The 18,141-nt window shown below is 53.8% G+C and overlaps 1 protein-coding gene across 1 annotated transcript in view; it reads right to left on the bottom strand.

Annotated features, from left to right (window-relative positions):
* Positions 1-18,141, bottom strand: part of LOC118615852 (bifunctional heparan sulfate N-deacetylase/N-sulfotransferase 4) — a 133,157-nt gene that overhangs the window by 70,056 nt on the left and 44,960 nt on the right. The window contains exons 2-3 of the mRNA XM_036241099.1: positions 7,102-7,189; positions 375-529 (exon numbers count right to left, since the gene is read on the bottom strand). Coding sequence (XP_036096992.1) covers positions 375-529; positions 7,102-7,189 — 243 coding nt within the window. The remainder of the gene's footprint in view (positions 1-374; positions 530-7,101; positions 7,190-18,141) is intronic.

Raw genomic sequence — 18,141 nt, 5'->3', positions numbered from 1 at the left:
GGGCTGCGGGCACCGCCCGGCTCTAGTGACCCCTCGCCCGGCCTTGCCCTGCGCACGGCTTTGAGACGCTCGGTTAGTGCAGGCGCCAGGAATACCACGGAGGACGTGCTGCTGCTCTTCGCAGGAGCAAGAACCGGCCCCCGTAAAACAGGGCGGGGAGCTTTCTGACCAGGGCCTACTTTTCAGAAACGTCGGATTGCACATCCCGGCCCAAAGTGCGCAGGCGCGCGCCCACACATGCGCACACAAAGCCACGTGCGCCCTTAACGCGGGAGACCCACGGTCTGACGTTCCCGCCCGATTTCTGTGCTTTCGACCCAACGCGGTCCCGGGACAGGAGCTCCTGGGCGCCCCGCCCCGCGGGGCACACTCACCAGCGCGAACCCCTTGTTGAGGGCCATCTGCTCCACCAGCGCCGACTCGTTGTGGAAGAGGTGCGGCTGCATGTGGCTCCACATGTGCGGGAACCACCAGAAGGCGGCCGCCGAGCGCAGCAGCCGGTCGTCGCCCTCGTCCTCCTCCGCCGTCCCTGCGCAGCACAAGGTGGAAGCGGCGTCAGTGCGGGTCCTACCAGCCCAGCCGAACGGTTATGCTTGTCGGGGTTCAGTTATTCTCCTTACCACGAACACACACATCCCGCTTCGCGATGCTCCCCTACAACCAGTGGCTACAGTGTAAACGACATCCCAGGCCAGGGGTGACGTAGGTGTGGGGGCCCCGGGGCAGAGAGGTGTTTGGTTCAGGGCTTCGGGGTATTTTATCCCGGACGCAGTTGGGAATGGTGGGACTAAACAGCAAACTTGGTTTTAAGCTGTTTGCTTTTCTTTTAAGATCATCATTTACTACTTCTCTCCCTTAGTCCATGCCCAAGTCTGCAACCGAGCTCCCGATGTAACTGAGGACGTTTGTAAGTGGTTTTCTATTACGAGAATCATGTACGGCATCAAAGAATCGTGGCGAGCATAGACCAGACATACGTAAAACTCCAAATCAGAACAGGCGTCTTCCCCAGCGGAAACAGAGGCCCTGTTCCAGAACAAACCAGCGAAACCGCTTGGTATCTTTCTTTAAAATTTTTTTTTTTTAATTTTTATTAATTTATTTTTGTTCCAAATGTTTCTCCTTTTTCCCCCTTAGACACCCTCCTCCCTATCCCGCCCCCTCGCAGCCCCCAGCATTGTTGTCTATGTCCATTGGTTACACATGCTTGCAATGTAAGTTCTTTGGTTCATCTCATCCACCCCTCCCCCCCTCTCCTCGGAGGGCTGTCAGTCTGAACCATACTGATTTCTACGTCTCTGGGTCTATTTCTTTTTCTACTTACTTTTTTCTTTTTTTTTTTTTTTTTTTTAATCCTCACCCGAGGACATTTTCTATTTTTTGTTCAGATAGAGTGGGAGGGAGAGAGAGAGAGAGAGAGAGAGAGAGAGAAACATCGACGTGAAGGGACACATCGAGTGGCTGCCACCCACACAACCCAACCAGGGCCGGGGACAAACTGCAACCGAGGTACATGCCCTTAGCGGGAACCGAACCCGGGTCTCTCAGGACCGCAGGCCGACGCTCTACCGCTGAGCCAAACTGGCCAGGGCTCTACTTACTTTTTTCTTAAAAAGTTAAGCTCATCCTGTATAAATATGTTTGTGTCTTTACAATTTTTAACTGAATATTATGAATACAAACATTTCCCATTTTGATAAAAATAGTTCATAAAATGTAAACAATGAATCTAGAAACACACTAGAAACGTGGTTTGAGAATTTAAAACGAATATTAACTTCTCCTTCTCACTAGGGAAACTCAGTAACAGTGCCCAATGCATAGGAAAAACACTCGTCCTGCCAAAGTGTGAAAAAGAAAAGAAGAAAAGTATAACTTAGTGCTAAGGGAGTTGCCAAGTTGAGCTATTCAGGAATATTCTGATTATATGACATTATTAGAGCATTTGTACAATTTTACAATATTCAGTTCAATTTTGAAATGTTATGAATCAATAAACTGAGCAGAGATCCTTAACAAATAGTGAAGCGAAATGAATCCTGGCTGGCAAGGTGGATTCGTTTGGTTTCTTTTTCACAGGGGGCTGCTTGATTTTATATTCTTCACTTAAATTAAGCAGATAAATATGCACGGTGTGTGTAGAGGTGTCTTCCCCAGACATTGCAGTGTGTGTCCTGCAGTGAAGAGCTCACTGGTCAAACGGCAAGAAGAGCCGGGACTGGCGTCCGTCAGTACCGGGATGAACGCTCCTTCTCTCACCTACGGGACGCTGTGACCTGGACGAGTGACTTCTGTGAGTCTCAGCTTCGTGGCCTGGAGACAGGGACATGAGCGCCACGCCAGCAAATCTTTGTGAAGGGTCAATGAGGGGCTCTTTAAGCACCTCAGCCCTGAGACCTGCGGACAGTAGGTGCTTCGTCGATATTAGGATCTCTTTCTTCTTAAAATAATACCTGCCAGTTCATGAGCCCTGCCGGCTTGTGCCTGCCATGTTCTAAATGTACGCTTTTAAACAGTCCTCAGGTCATCGCCTGCCTGGACTGTTCACGTCTGCCGGTCAGCGATGGGATCCCTTTAGCTTGTCCGGCGGGGCCACTCTGTGCAGTGAGTTCTGAGTGACTGAGCCGCCTGCAGGGCGTGAGTGCCAGGGCGTCGCTGTCTGTGCACCGGTCTGTCCCTGTGCTTGGGACATCCCTCGTCCCAGCTATCGAAAAAGTGAGGCCCCCCGCTTAGAGTTAAGGGGTCACCCTCCCTACTGTACTGATTGCTACTGTACAAAGGGGAAATAGAGTCTTCGGATGTGATCAGGTGTTACATAAAGAAGAGCAGACAGAAGGCTTAGCTTTTGTTAAGTTTCTCTAACGTGTTCATGCTGCGGACTTAAAATTCATTGACTTTTATTAACACATTAAAGTATCAAATACTGAAATCCGAATGAAGACGAGCTCCCCACATCCTCGGGTGGATTTAAGCATGCCACGGTTTTGCTCAGGCTGCCTGAGGCACAGATGGAGTGTCTTCCTGTCCAGGTTCTGAGCACACTGGTCCTTCTGCCCCCACCGGCTGCGCTGCACATCTGGAGTATCCCCGGTGGCCATGCGTGCAGGACAGGCCGTCACTTGGCTGAAGTAGGGCTGTGCAGACCATGGATGTGAACAGAAGCTCGGCCATAAAAGGCTTACTCGTTTTCATCCACAGGTTGCAGTGGTTCATGAACACTGCCCACAAGGTTGAGAGCGACAGTTCGAGCCGCTCCCTCCGACCTGGTGGACTGACGTCTCCTCAGCTTCCTCTTATTTCACACGGGTCCCACTGCTCAAAGCCACGTAGGCAGCTCTTTCTCCAGATACAGCTCAGTGACAGGCAGGGTGCCCAGGCCCTCTGGGGACTGGTCTTGAAGAGCTGACCTGCAGACGTTATCTGATCCAACCAAATGGACATATCACATTTTCATTCACTGTAAACAGTTTTCTACACCTAATCTGTGCTGAAATGACATGACATTACAATCTGCAATTCATATGTGCTCGTATGAACACAAGTTACAGGCCATTCAGGTATCTGGGATGGGACTGAGCCTCTCACTGCTAACTGGACCCAGATTCAAGACCATATCGTTATTAATTAGAGATACAGTATATTTCTTCTCAGGCACAAGTTGTTTCCTTTTGCTTGTTTTGATTCAGAATTAAAATAGTGAAGAATTCAGTTCTCTGTTACCCATTTTGGAGGATCTGTGTTATAACATGTTTCTACAGGTTCTTCACGTTTGCCAAAATAAGGGTGATTTTAGCAGGATCTGGGCTGTAGGTTAAATCCCTAGGCACCACTGTATCATTAAAGAAGACATACACAAATGTCTGCATTATGGCTTTTGTACAAATGTCCTCCTCACAACTGTTCATCATTATGTGTGAGGATGGTAACTCCCAAATGACAAGCTATTTCTTTCTTTACACTGAACCTGGTAAGGTTTCATACAGCTGGGTATAAAATAAACTCATTTTAATGTTATACTACAAAAACGGCCTGTACTGCGATAGAAATCAAAAGCTACTTATATTTCCAAAATTAGAGCATAGAGATAGGTGGATCGTTCACGGTTTACTTTTCTGATAATACTTGATTGGTGTACAACAATGCTTTCCAAAGTCGTAATGACAGACTTTCCCAGCACTCCAACCTGCACTGCTCTGTCCTGGGTGGGGAGAGGGCGATGTTCCCGATGGAGACGCGGCCCCAAGACACGGAGGTTCAGGAGCCAGCTCGCGCTCACGCGCTGGGAGAATAGGCAGCACCTAACACCTGCTCTCAGAACCAGTCCTGTGCCCCAAAGAGCAAAACCAGCAAAGGACAAGGAAGGTAACTGTGTTTACGTTCATGTTCGAAAGTTAATAGCTTTCTAAAGGGCCTTTTTCTTTTATAACATGAACTCTAGTGGGAAGACCAACGTTAAATCCAATCTGCAAACCTTACGTGAAGTGATGGATGGAGTCATCGTCGGTGTGATTCACTGGAGCAGCGTCAGCGATCCCCAGGAATGCTGGAGATACATATTCATCTCCAGGCCAAAATGCTGTACTCCAAACCCCAGGCTTTTATTTGGTTTTCTCCTTTTCATCAGCGGCAGGTCCCTCCTCCTCCAATGTGTGTGATGGGCTTTCAGGAAAGGCTTAGTGATGTGTGGTTGGGGGAGGTTGTTCAGCAGGTGAAGGGCAGGGAAATGGAACAGGGAGGGTGCACCGGACGTACAAATAAGAGCAGCGGTCTAAGAAACGTGGAATCTGGCCGCATTTTGCTGGGTGGATGTGGTTAAATGTCTTCAACAGGGCTCATCGCTCAGCAGCATGCTGGGGTGTCAGGAGAGCCGATCATCCCGGGGGAACGGAGAGGGTCCCTGTGCCAAGGCCGCCTCCTTGTGGCTACAGCTCCCTGTAGGAAGTGGCGGGTGCGGGGAGGTGTGTCCACGCCCCACTCCGCTCCAGTGAGTTTGTGTGACCTCAGTACAGTACAATGGCACCCTGGAAATCCGTCCTGGGTGCATTTCATAAAGTAGCAAATCAATTAACGTCCCATGTTGATGGGAGGACATGAATCTTCCAGGAGTACAAGTTCCTGCCTGTCGCCTGATCGCCCGCGAGCACCGTCACCGTGGCGTAGGGAACAGTGCTGCTTCCATGGGTTTTGTCAGGCTAACGCCAACCTGCAGAGCCGAGGAGGTCCGTTTCAGAGATGTAATGAAAACGCATGTTTTTGCATGTCCTTTGAATAACTGTCCCTGTGATAGTAATGCGTGTGCCGTGGGTTTCCCGGCAGAGGTGCTGGGTACACGTTCAGGGTTATAAAGGAGAAATGAGGAGTGAGCGCTTCTATCCACACGAACTCTGGGACCATCAGGCCTAAGAGGCCTGGGTACGAAAGGTAAATAAAAGTGGAGGCACTTATCCAGACATATTTCAGCCCAAAGAACAGCTTTACTTACACCATCCCGCTCGTTAAAACAAGAGTCTTGTTCGTGGGCTCCGAGCGGCTCCATCTCTCCTCCGTGTCAGGCGGCGCAGCCTGCGGGCCTCTGTGCTTTACCGCCTCGTAGCCAGAACTCCCCTAGCAGGGACTCATTTCTTCAGGGGACTTGGAAGAAGATTTACCGAAGCAGGTCTGTTCTCAAGACGGTGAGCTGGAACTGCTTTGCCTGCGCGGCCATGAGGACCCCAATCTCTCTCGGCAAAATGCCCTTTTACAGTATGCAATCATGTGATTTATCAGCTGGTTTAAATACTAATTTTCCTTCCGTTCGCTTAAACAGATTTACATGTTTCAAAGCAGGAGGGAAAAGCAGTAAAGAAAAGCCAGTAAGACCTCGCTGCGCTGTGCTCTCATGGATCATGCCGAGGCTCTCTGGGAAAACGCTGGGAAGCCTCTTTGGGTAAACGAGCTGCATTTGTGATAATTAAAGATACCTTTGCATGAGATATTCTTAATGAGTCAACAAACGGCAGGCAGGCCTACATACCACCCTGAAATGTTCTCGCTGCGACAGGAGAACGTGCGAAGCCCTAAAGGGACATCGGCTCACGCCAGATGCAGACACAGCAGCGGATTTTGCCCCAAAACGGGCATTATCACACCTTGTGGGCTGTTTTCGGCATCGCGAGACCATCCCTTCTGGGCACAAATCTTCCTCCACGCTTCCGCTACACACTTCAGTGCTGACAGCCGGGAAGCGAGAGTCGGCTTCTGGAGTGAGGGTGGGGGAGGTGAGAAATAGTGGAACCTAGAGTCCTGCGTGGACACCAGTCTCGATCTGGGAGTGGGGATGGGGCTGAGACTTCAACAGTCAGCCTCCACAGTGGCTGGTGGAGATGGAACGGCATGCAAGCCTGGTTGGATGGTGTCACTGCGTGTCGGGCCAAATTATTGGTAATGTCTTTAGAGAAATATCCTGTAAGGGAGGGTGAACTCGGAAGGATGGCCTTTCCAATCTGTTAAGTTTCACTGAGGCTACAAAATTCCTCTCTCATCAAAGGAAAAGAATATTTACAGAATTGTCTGTCACCTCGACTATCAGGCCATTTAAACAGTGTCCTTCTTATTTTAAAAAATATTTACTTTATTGATTTTAGAGAGAGAGGAAGACAGAAACATCGATGAGAGAGAACATCTATTGGCCGCCTCCTGCATGCCTCCCACTGGGGATCGGGCCCACAACCTGAGCATGTGTCCTGACCGGGAATTGAACCGGGGACCTCCCAGTGCATGGGTCGACGCTCAACCACTGAGCCACTCGGGCCAGACCAGTGTCCGTTATTATTCTGTCATCATCATCACCATCACCTTGCTGTCCCCACACACTAAGGCTCACACAGCACAGCAGTGACGGTTTTCTCTACTGCTTTGAAAAAGTCCATTCTCCTCCTCTTTGCCCTTGATTCTAAAAGCATCTGCCAAAGGAAAGCAGGGCACTGGTGTGGGGACCAGCTTCCAATCTAAGGTGCCCACGGCTTCCCCGTCCTCTGTGCGGCCACCGTCCACCTGCCCGTGACATTTACACTTGGCTCTCCTGACACACACCGCTGCCTGAGCACACCACGCCCCTCTTACCTGTGTGGTAAAACTTCCCTGAAAATCCAAGGTTGAAGGTAAAATTTGCAACCTGAGTGCGCAGTAAATTTTGAGTCTCTAGTAATGCCTGAAATAAACAAGAAATTAACACGGTTTTAGAAAAATAAATAGGAAGCTTTGGGATGCCTGTTTTTCAAATGTATATGCATGAGGGAAACCAAACATGCACTTTGCCACTCGGGGTTTTCGGTGGGAACTGTCATGTGCTGTCCCAATGTCAGGTATTGGAGTCACTGTTGTTACGATGTTTAAGGGAGGTCACCCAATTCAGAAGCAGTGACTGTAACTCGAACACAGGGCTGAGCTCTGTGCTCACTTCTGTGAGGTGTCTTGAATTCCAGATGGTTATTCTGATTTTTCTTGGGGAAATCTTTCAGAATTAGTAGATATAGATACACATGTCCTGTGTTTGTTGCTAAAGAATAGGAAGATAGCTATCATCTGAGTTGCAATGTAGCATTTTGTTTAAATGTGCTAGTATCCCCCATCATTTTTAAAAGCGTCATTATGGAGTTCAAAGCTTTGGGTTTCACTTGACTAACAGGTAACAGGATGCTGAATGCAAATCCTGAGAACAGGGAGGACAGGTAGGAAAGAGAAGGCCAGTTTTAGGAAGAAAGTTTTCTACATGGGACAAGCGTTTCCTGAATTTCTAGGTTTGTCATTCATCCATGTGCACTTCTTGCTTATAGACAGGATGAAGCTATACCGATCATCCTCTTCAGTCAGACGTAGTCTGTGAGGTTTTTGTCTCCCCTTCCTGTGTCCCCAATGCGATTCCGAACTCTGACCTCCTTGGGCTTTTCAGTGTGCTTATTGATTCAGATGCTTTTTCTACTGTTTTTTTTTTTTTGTTTGTTTGTTTTTAATAGATTTTTATAGAGGACTTACTTGGTTCTCAGGGAAATGAGACACTCATTTCAAACTCGGGTATTAACAGGACAGATTCGTTCCTCCTGCTGTCCGTGGAGCGAGGTGAGCAAGAGCCAGAGGCCCCACCGTTTCTGCTGAATATACAGTGGCTGGGACCTTGCTTCCAACTTTGGGAACCTGACTATTTACTTCCCCAGGACTCAGGGGACTCCCTGCGAATTACTTTAGGGGAAATGACCACATAACTAACAGTCAGCGATGGTTCACATCACAGTTCTCCTGGGTGTAATCCCCGCCAATCTGGTTTAAATACTATCGATTAAATAGAAACAGAAAACAAAACAAAACAAACAAAAAACCAGACCCATGGGTTTGGTTCGGTTACATGAAATAGATATTTCTCAAAAAGAACAAACTGAACGTTAAAAGGGGGAAGTTAAAGATCAAGCCCGGTGAGCTGAGCTGACCGGTACTGCGTCTGGGGACCTTCACCTTGGAATACAGCCCTCATGCTGCTCTCCTCCTAGTGAGCTCCGGTTCTGCTTCCCGGTGTATCAGCGCACAGGCCCAGGGCTCCGGGTCTTCACATACTCACACTGCCCTTTCCCGCTCCCCTCGCCCCTGCAGCCCGCCCACTTGGTCCTCCACCTCTGAGGCCCGACAGTCATCCCTAACGCTGTGCTCACTGACCGCCCATTCCAACCCGGTCGGAGTTGAAGGCGGGCATGCAGGGCTGGGTGCACACAGGGTCAGCTGCCCCTGGCTGCCTGGGGAGGGGGCAATGGTACTCAGGCCCTAGACACAGCCGGGGTCACCACTCCCAGGCGGGCTGTGAGAAATCTGGACGGTGCTGTGGTCCAGGTGACCAGGGCCTTTGGTGACCCTGCGGTGGCCACACAGGGATGTTTTCTGGGGCGACCTATCTCCCCGTCAATTTGCCTCCTCTTTAGCAGGCCTCGCTGTGTTCTTCTCAGGCTCTTACAACACTCCGGAGAACTTACGTGCACAAGCCATGGACAAGACTTTCGGTTGGGAAAAGCAGGTGGGGTGGGAGTGGGAAGGAGGGGGTCAGTGGGGGGAACGGGGCATCCGTAATACTTTCAACAATCAAACAATAAACAAAAACACTCCAGTCCGCCAACCGTGCTCCGCACTCGTTTCCAGCTCCCTCGGCTCTGCCTTCGACCCGGCGGTGGGCCAGCCCCCCAAGCAGAACCCACTCTCCCCCTCCCAGTCCCTGGGTTAAGGACCCTGCCCTGCGGGTCACCTTCAGTGCCTCCCTCTCCTGGGACATGGGCACCGCTGTCGCCTCCTCACGCTGTCACTGTCACACTGGGTCAGGCACACGTGCTCAGCTCAGAGGTGCACACAGCAGGAGCCCAGCGTACTGGCTGCGGGCACCCGCAGGGGTTCTCGCCCCAGAAGGCGCATTGTGGGAACCGCACGGTTCCAGCGAAGAACTTGAGAGCTGTTTCCCCAAATCTCCCCGCCCTCAGAACCACCCTGATGCTCCCATCCACAGGCCGCTCTGTGTTCTCCTTGGCAAAGCCTCCAGCTGACCCGATCCGATCCCACCTTTAAAGGCCCCGACCTCCCCTGCCCTGGTGTCCCCAGGCTCTTCCTCTGCCCCCTCCCCCAGTAAGTTCCCGAAAGGTTTTCCATGGGACCGCACCCTCTGCACCCCCTCATCACTGTGCGTCTTTTCTCCTTCTCGTCTACAGGCACCGATGAGTGGCCACACCTCGCTCGTGTCTGCGCATTCATGTTGCAGATGTATTTTCCTATACGTGGGAAGTGCTCAGGATGAAAGTAGGTGTGAACACCCAGCAGTGAATCACAGCGGCATCGTTGGCTTTAACGGGTAACGTGTATCTGATGGTAAAGGTTCGGCGTGGCTCGTGGGCCACCTTGTTCCATGGTTCCAGAAGGATAAGACTGGCGTGCAGACTGCAGGGACGGCCCGTGGCCTCCGGGGCCCAGGGAGACCTGTGGGGAGCGTGGGGCTTTCTCCCCCTGGAGCTCAATCGCTCGGGAAGAACTGGCCACTGTCCCATTGTCAGGGGCTCTCAACGTGTAACCATGACCGAGGTGGGAGCGCTGATGAATGCTTCAAGTGGAAACCACACAAGGAGGGGAAAGCACACCCTGGAAGGCCCCAGCCTCCCGCCCCCAGGGTGGGTGCTGTTCTCTGGTTTTCACAGTTCAAGGAAGGGACGCTGCCCGTCTTCCCACGATGAAGGACATTAATGACGGTATGCACACCAGCTCGGCCATCTCCTGGCATCTCCGCCAGATCTCGGTATGGTCCCCGGGGAGCGGGGCCAGCTGTGCCAGGGAACCGACCGAGTCTCTCCGGAGCTCAGCTCTCTTCAGAAACCCCGGCGACACCCACGGCACATCAATCAAACGAGTATTTCATTGCAAAGTGCTGTGAGTGGTGCAAAAATAATCAGAGTCTCCGCTGCTGTTGAAATGCAGACGACCTGCCTTTCAGCGGGGTGGGCGAGGAGGCCCTGCCATCTCCGGCCCGCCCCGTGGCACAGTTGCCCTGTGAGAAGAGAGAGGCCGGCCCTGGCCGGTTTGGCTCAGCGGTTAGAGTGTCGGCCTGCGGTCCTGAGAGACCCGGGTTCGGTTCCCGCTAAGGGCGCGTACCTCGGTTGCAGTTTGTCCCCGGCCCTGGTCGGTCGTGCGGGTGGCAACCACTCGATGTGTCCCTTTCACATCGATGTTCCTCTCTCTCTGTTCCTCTCTCTCCCTCCCACTCTACCTGAACAAAAAATGAAAAAATGTCCTCGGGTGAGGATAAAAAAAAAAGAGAGAAGGGAGAGGCCAGCCATGCCCAGCGTGGGGCCTGGGCGTGTGCCCCAAGGACCAGGGACACAGGCCGCTGTCGGGAGCACCTCGGCATCCACCGGCCTCACCACTTGGCACCGTCTCGTGGGCCCAGAATCACTCACACCCGGGTGCCTGGCATTCCTCAGGGGCGCGGACCTCTCCCGTCGCAGACGGTCCAGTCAGAGGAGGACCGGCCTCCGTGTGGGCGACTCGCAGTTGTGCCTGTGTCCTGTGTGAGGCTGGCGGGGCACCTCACTGACCAGCGGGCGAAGACGAGGGCGAAGGCGCTGTCACGAGAAGGGGCCGAGCGTTTCCGGTGACTCCTCCGGGGGGAGCGGAGCCGGGGGTCCTCCGGCCCCGGGGGACACGGAACCAGTGCGGGGTGTGGCGCTGGGGCTGCAGGTGCGCCCGACCCATCGCTGCCGGCCTCCAGCACCGGGGGGGGGGGGGGGGGGGGCGCTGCCGCCGAACCCCGTGCCGGCCCGGCCCCCACTTCAGGGCGGAGGCTGGGCGTGGAGCAGACCGGGGTGCTCAGGCTCAGAGCCTCGGGCACCGGAGGTTCCGCCCCGCCCCACAGAGACCCTGGCGGAGGGAGCACAGTGGGAAGCTACTGACTTCGCGACTGCCCTGCCTGCGTCCCCGCGTGAGAGTGTGGTTGCTGCCCGAGTGCGAGAGCGCAGCGGGGTCACAGTCACGAGTGGGGTGTGCTGGCAGGGTCTGGGTCCCCTCAGCCAAAACGCTGGCTCTCCGAGCCCCTTCCCGGCGGCAGCGCTGGTTCTGGCCCCGCTCTGAGCTCCGGAACCGGCTCTGAGCCTCCGAGGAGCTCCCGCTCTGCTTCTCACCCTGCGTCAGGGGAGGACGTCCCTGCTTCGGAGGAGAACGTCCCTGCGTCAGGGGAAGGACGTTCCTGCGTCGGGGGAGGACGTCCCTGCGTCATTGGAGGACGTCCCTGCGTCGGGGGAGGACGTCCCTGCGTCATTGGAGGACGTCCCTGCGTCATTGGAGGAGGTTCCTGCGTCAGGGGAGGACGTCCCTGCTTCGGAGGAGGACGTCCCTGCGTCAGGGGAAGGACGTCCCTGCATCATTGGAGGACGTCCCTGCGTCGGGAGAGGACGTCCCTGCGTCATTGGAGGAGGTTCCTGCGTCAGGGGAGGATGTCCCTGCTTCGGAGGAGGACGTCCCTGCGTCGGGGGAGGACGTTCCTGCGTCATTGGAGGACGTCCCTGCGTCGGAGGAGGACGTCCCTGTGTCAGGGGAAGGACGTCCCTGCGTCAGGGGAAGGACGTTCCTGCGTCGGGGGAGGACGTCCCTGCATCATTGGAGGACGTCCCTGCGTCGGGGGAGGACGTCCCTGCATCATTGGAGGACGTCCCTGCGTCGGGGGACGACGTCCCTGCGTCGGGGGACGACGTCCCTGCGTCGGGGGAGGACGTCCCTGCGTCGGGGGAGGACGTCCCTGCGTCGGGGGAAGACGTCCCTGGCAGGGGATCATGCCTCTGTCCAGCCGCCCAGGTCCTCACTTCTCAGGCCCTGAAGGCCGCCTCACCCGGGGAGAGTCGCCCGCTCCGGGGCCCCTGCTTGCCGCCGGACCGCGTGGCCCCGCACACAGCTGCGCCCTCCCGACCGGGTGCCCTGGCCGGGCTGCGTCCCCCGCTGGTCCCGCGTCCCCCTCCCGGCCCACGCGGGGTTGCGAGTGGAGGTCCCTGGACAGCGCGAGGCCCGCGTTCCCGCAGCACAGCCGTGTCCCTGGAGGCTCCGGACGGGGGACAAAGGCCACTGCTCCCCGCCGGCGGTGAGCGCGAGGGGGGCGCCGAGCCCAGCCCTCCGGGGCCGCTGCGGGCGGGGAAGGGAGCCTGCGAGCCCAGCGACAGCCGGGCGCCAGGGGGGCCTCCGCAGTCAGCCCGCACCCCAGCGACAGCCGGGCGCCAGGAGGGGGGACTCCGCAGTCAGCCCGCACCCCAGCGACAGCCGGGCGCCAGGAGGGGGGACTCCGCAGTCAGCCCGCACCCCAGCGACAGCCCGGCCCCAGAGCTGTCTGTGGGGCCACGTGGCAGAAACACGTGCGCTGTGGGGCGGCCACCGTCCAGGCCGCCACGTGCAGTCTCCGCGATGGTCACCGCATGAGCGGGGACCTCGAGACCCCGTGAGCCCAGAGGGGTGCTCCCCAAACGCTGGCCGGGCCGCAGGCAGCGCACTCCACGGCCCCGTGAAGGCCAATCCACGCTCAGTGTCGGGGAACCGCGGCGCACCAGGGCCCACGCCGCGCGCTGCCGTCTTCAGTGGGAGCCTCTGTGCGCCCTTCGGCTTCGGACGACTAGCGGCCGGCACCGCCCCCGCCTGCCCCTGGGACTCACAGGTCGGCCCCTCGGAGGGGGAGAGCCCCCGATAAAGGCAGCCTCCGGGTCAGCGCGCAGCGCCAGCGGCGGAGGGTGACAGCGGAGGTTTCCGGGCCGGGGGTGCCCCTGAGCGCGGTGCCCGGAGGCCGCCCGCCGTCGGTGCCCGCCGCCCCTGCGAGCCCATCACCCGACCTCCGCGGCCCGGACTTGGGGAAAGACATCCCCGTGAAGTGATTTACAAAGATTACTAAGTTGTTTTCATTTAAAAAGTGACTCTACTGAAAGATAAGACATACCCTGAAGTGTTATTCTCATTTTATGTTTTAGGCCTTAAACAACGAAAGCCTCGAAGGCAGCCTCATCCTTCATTTTTTAAACTATTTTTCCTTTATTGATACTAGAGAGAGAGGAAGGGAGAGGGAGAGATAGAGACATTAGTGGGAGCGAACACTGACTGGCCGCCTCCTGTATGCCCCCCACTGGGGATCGGGGCCACAACCTGGGCGTGTGCCCTGATCGGGAATCCAACCGGAGACCTGGTGCAGGGTGGACGCTCAGCCCCTGAGCCACACCGGCCACCACCACATCCTTAATGAAGGACAGAGATCCGCGTTCTTCCCGAGGGTCCTTCCTGCTCTGCTTGCCCGCACCCCGAAGTCCTGTCAGTGCCCACGCTCCGTGCTGCCCTGGGCTCACAGTGGTACAGGGCGCTCGGAGCCTGGCTCCTCACTTCACCTTCTGCAACTCGCCCTGTCCACATGCTGGTCAACAAGCCCTTGGGTGCACTGGTGCCCACAAATGAGCTACACTGTCTCATGATTTCACTAAATACTGTGCTGTGCCCTGGCCAGTTTGGCTCAGCGGTTAGAGTGTCAGCCTGTGGACCAAGGAGTCGCAGGTTCCATTCTGGTCAAGGGCATGTACCTCGGTTGAAATTCGGTCCCGCCCTGGTCAGGGTTGTGGGGGAGGCAATCAGTCAATGAGATATCAATGTCTCTCTCTCTTTCTCCCCATCCCAGGCTATCTGAAGATAAGTGGGAAAATATCCTTGGTGAGGATTAAAATAAAAATACCGTGCTATAGTCATAGCAAACATTTCTGGAACATACGTTTTTCTCTGTGTGTACAACTCCAGTTGGGTCCCCAGCGCACCTTGGAAACATCTGACTGGTCCAATTTCAGGGTCCTGGAGACCAGAGGCTCCTGGCACAGCCTGGGCCGCCAGATGGCCCTCTGATAATTCAGAGCCTGGGACCTCGGACGGGGATTCTGTAGAGGGCAGGTACTCGGCATTTTAATTTCAAATGTTCATTCAAGATTAACAAGGAAAACAGCTCTTTCATGTCAAAGTCCGCTGTCCTGCCCCCCAGAGTGTTGGCTGCATCCTCAGAGTATGGGGGGCTGCAGGTCTGCGCCCACTTTTTCTGGGTCTGGCTGCTTTTCTCTCTGTGATTTCATTCACAACTTCCCTTACCCAAAATCTACACGGAGTTCGGTGAAGTCCTAGCACCTTTCCAGTGGCCCGACGGTCCCTGCTGCTGCAGACACGTCGTCTAGACGGAGCTCGGACATGCAGGCCGCATGTGTCACCCTGACCACTTGAGACTTCCGAGTCCAGGCTGTGCTGTGCTCGCGGTTGTTCGCTACGGGAACCGGGATCTGTGGGCTGCAGTCGCCATCCGGCGGAACAAGCAAGGTGAGTGGGAAGAGGGGGTGACGTGGGCACGATCCTGTGCAGAATGACTCAGCCGTCTGGGGTGCGCGTGGGCAGGAACACGCACCTGGTGAAGAGGCTGCGGGGTCCCAGAGGACGGAGGCAGGTGGGTGGGTGCGTTTCACGCCCCACAGCCCCACAGCGCACACGTCTGTCTTCTGTCTGAACAGGAAGGGTGTCTGTTTTTAGGTACGTACTTGGGCTAATACATGAATAAACAGGCGCCATCTAGGTCTGCTCCGCTAATGAGGCGCATGATGACTTAATCCTCGAGACTTTCAAGAATATCGTTCTATTAGAATAGGGACATGTTTGGATGAAGGCAGGTGTGCCAAGTTAAAAAATTCAAGAACATCCCCAATTCTATTACTGACAATAGAATTGAAAATGCAATGATTACAGTTTTTCAGTTAGTCATGGTAACAGCAAAAATTCAGTATTGAACAAATATGAGTTTAACAGGTAAAATTTTAAAAAATGCATTTGCACATGAAGGCCTGGCCCTGTAGGGATGGAGGAGACTACGTGAACACAGAGCGTTGTCTCCGCGAGAAACTGTCCCTCAGAGCACCGGGAACCCCCTCTCCTTCAGGTGGTCTCCCGGCCCAGGTCCTGCTCATACACCGTTCCCGTAATCGGGTACATTATTCATAGGAATAGTCTGCACCTTAAACTGTTTCTGTTTGCTTTTCATGTTATTTTACTACATCCGAATAAATCTGGATTGGTTCAAGTTTTCATATCAGCCTCATAAACCTTGTGGAGATTCCATGGGAGAGATGGTTGAACCCTTGGCAAGCACACGTGGAGGCACCTATATCTTTAAAGGCCAATCACAAAAACCGCTCCTGAAGGCTAATACCCAATCACGAGTCAGTTTATACACACTTGAGGCTTTAAAGCTTATTTATTGTTTAAGCTCAAATCATGGAATTTCCTCCTAACACGGCCATCAGGGTTAAGACACACTCACCTGCAGTGTTGTGTGAATATGGAACACACGTGTAATTACCGTGCAGACCATGATTGGTTATAGAAACCAACAGCTCTGCCGGGGGCTGTCGCTGACCTGTGCAGGTGCATTTGACCTGCACTCTGAAGAGAAATAATCTGGGAGCTTCTCCCTCTGATAAAAACGTATGAGTTTCAAAAATAACGAACTCCCGTGAGACCTTGGAGCTACCTCCTCAAGCTCAGTCCTATTTAAAGCCTGTCACCCACGCTCATAACTGAACAGTCTGGATATCATCTGATACACACCTTTGTGTCTGCCAGCTCTGCGTCGGCCAAGGAAGGGGCCTGGTGAGACCTACTGCACAACAAGGACAGAAATGTTTCGGTGACGACACTTCCCAGCACAGGCGGGGCGCCCAGAACAGTCTCCACGTCGACGGGCCCTTCAGAGCTCCGGGCTGACACCGTCACCTTTCACGGGTGTTTTCATAAAGGAATGTTGCTGTCATGTTAAGAAAGATTCTCAAATAAGTGAAATATGTTACTGGCTTTTTCAAGAAATCTTCGAGTCACTGACATATATTAGATGGTGCAGGTCCTGGAGATTCAGCTTTGAACAGGGTTTGGATGCCAGTGGCTGAGACAGATAGTGAAGAAAGAGACGGTGGCCCGGTCAGTGTGGCTCCGTGGCTGAGCATTGACCCTGTACCAACAGGTCGCTGGTTTGATTCCCGGTCAGGGCACAGCCCAGGTTGTGGGCCCGATCCCCAGTGGGGGACATGCAGGAGGCAGTCAGTTGATGTTCTCTCTTATCAATGGTTTTTTTTTTTTTTTAATCCTCACCCAAGGACACTTTTGCATCCATCCTCAGATAGAGCAGGAGGGAGAGAGAGAGGAAGAGAGAGAGAGAGAAACATTGATGTGAGAGAAACACATCGACTGGCTGCCACCCACATGACCCCAACTGGGGCCAGGGACAAACCGCAACCAAGGTATCTGCCCTTAGTGGGAACCAAATCTGGGACTCTCTGGTCCACAGGCCGACGCTTTAACTGCTGAGCCAAACCGGCCAGGGCATTTCATCAATGTTTCCATCTCTCTCTCCCTCTCCCTTTCTCTCTCTCTAAGATCAATAAAGAAAAAGAATTAAAAGAAAAAGATATAAACAGTGGTTGTGATGCAATGAGGTGCATGTAGTGGGCGGCTGTGGGGGAGTCTCTGTGGGGAGCTGACCTGGTGAGGGGAAGACAGGAATGCGGGAGGGCACCCATTGGCCCCCCGAGAATGAATGTATTAGAGGCGGCGGGGCTGTAGGAAAGAATCCAGTTTGGGAGACAGATTGAGGATGAAGACTCTGGACGGTGAGTATAAAATGCCACACTGAGTGCAGGTTCTGAGAGGACTGGATGTGGGAGGTGACGACTCCTGGATTTGCTCACAGACTCTGGGTGTCAGAGGACCCCCAGTTTGGAAATACCAGCTACCTTTCTCCTGCAGCAGTGACGTATCAAAGCCTCAGTATCATTTAGCGCTTTGGCTCCACCCACATGAAGCAGGTGTTCCTCACCTATTAACATTTTTGTCCAAACAAGATACATATTTTTTCTTCCTGTGTGTTCATGAGCACCCCAGAAGACTGGTGTGAAAGCAAGCTTTCTCAAACATTTGGAGAAAAAAGTGTTCGGGAAGAGTTATCACGTGAAAATACTGCTTGGCGATTTTCCATCTAAGAGTTACATCGGGTACGTGTCAAGTGCACAGCGAATACAATGTTGGAGTGAATGTGTGACCTTGTTCCCTTCAGAATGTGGACCTAAACAGTGGCGAACAGAAACCACATCGCCAGTCTCTCCGTGTAAATATTATGGGATTCGACATGAGCTTTCAACAGAATTTATACTCTCCATTCACTGAACTGTTAAACTGAAACTCCTAATTATTATTTTACCAACTATGGATCATTTCACAGGATAAAAAAACGTACAGAGGATTGGAATTTGTGGACATGGAGGTCTTCTGCGTTCTGTGAGTCCACGGAGGAGGGGGGCTAGTTCTTCAAGAACGACTGAGGAATCTCCTTCCCGACGGTATTTCTTAGACTACAGGACGCTCCCTTGTACTGACGGACTCTGCTTAGACACCGTGGGCCGTGAAGGAGAGAAAGTCCCTTAAAACATCTCACATTCTGCATTGTTTTGCTTTGACTCCCGGCATCGCCTTCAGAGATCTGGGGCCGTGTGTAGCCTCACGAATCACCTCATCTACCAAGCAGGACAGATCTTTTCTACCCATCCCTGTTGATGACTC

Source organism: Molossus molossus, unplaced genomic scaffold (genome assembly GCF_014108415.1).
Source record: "Molossus molossus isolate mMolMol1 unplaced genomic scaffold, mMolMol1.p scaffold_m16_p_4, whole genome shotgun sequence".
NCBI lineage: Eukaryota > Metazoa > Chordata > Mammalia > Chiroptera > Molossidae > Molossus > Molossus molossus.
Note: the sequence above shows the minus strand (reverse complement) of the source record. Positions and strands in the feature narration are given on the sequence as shown.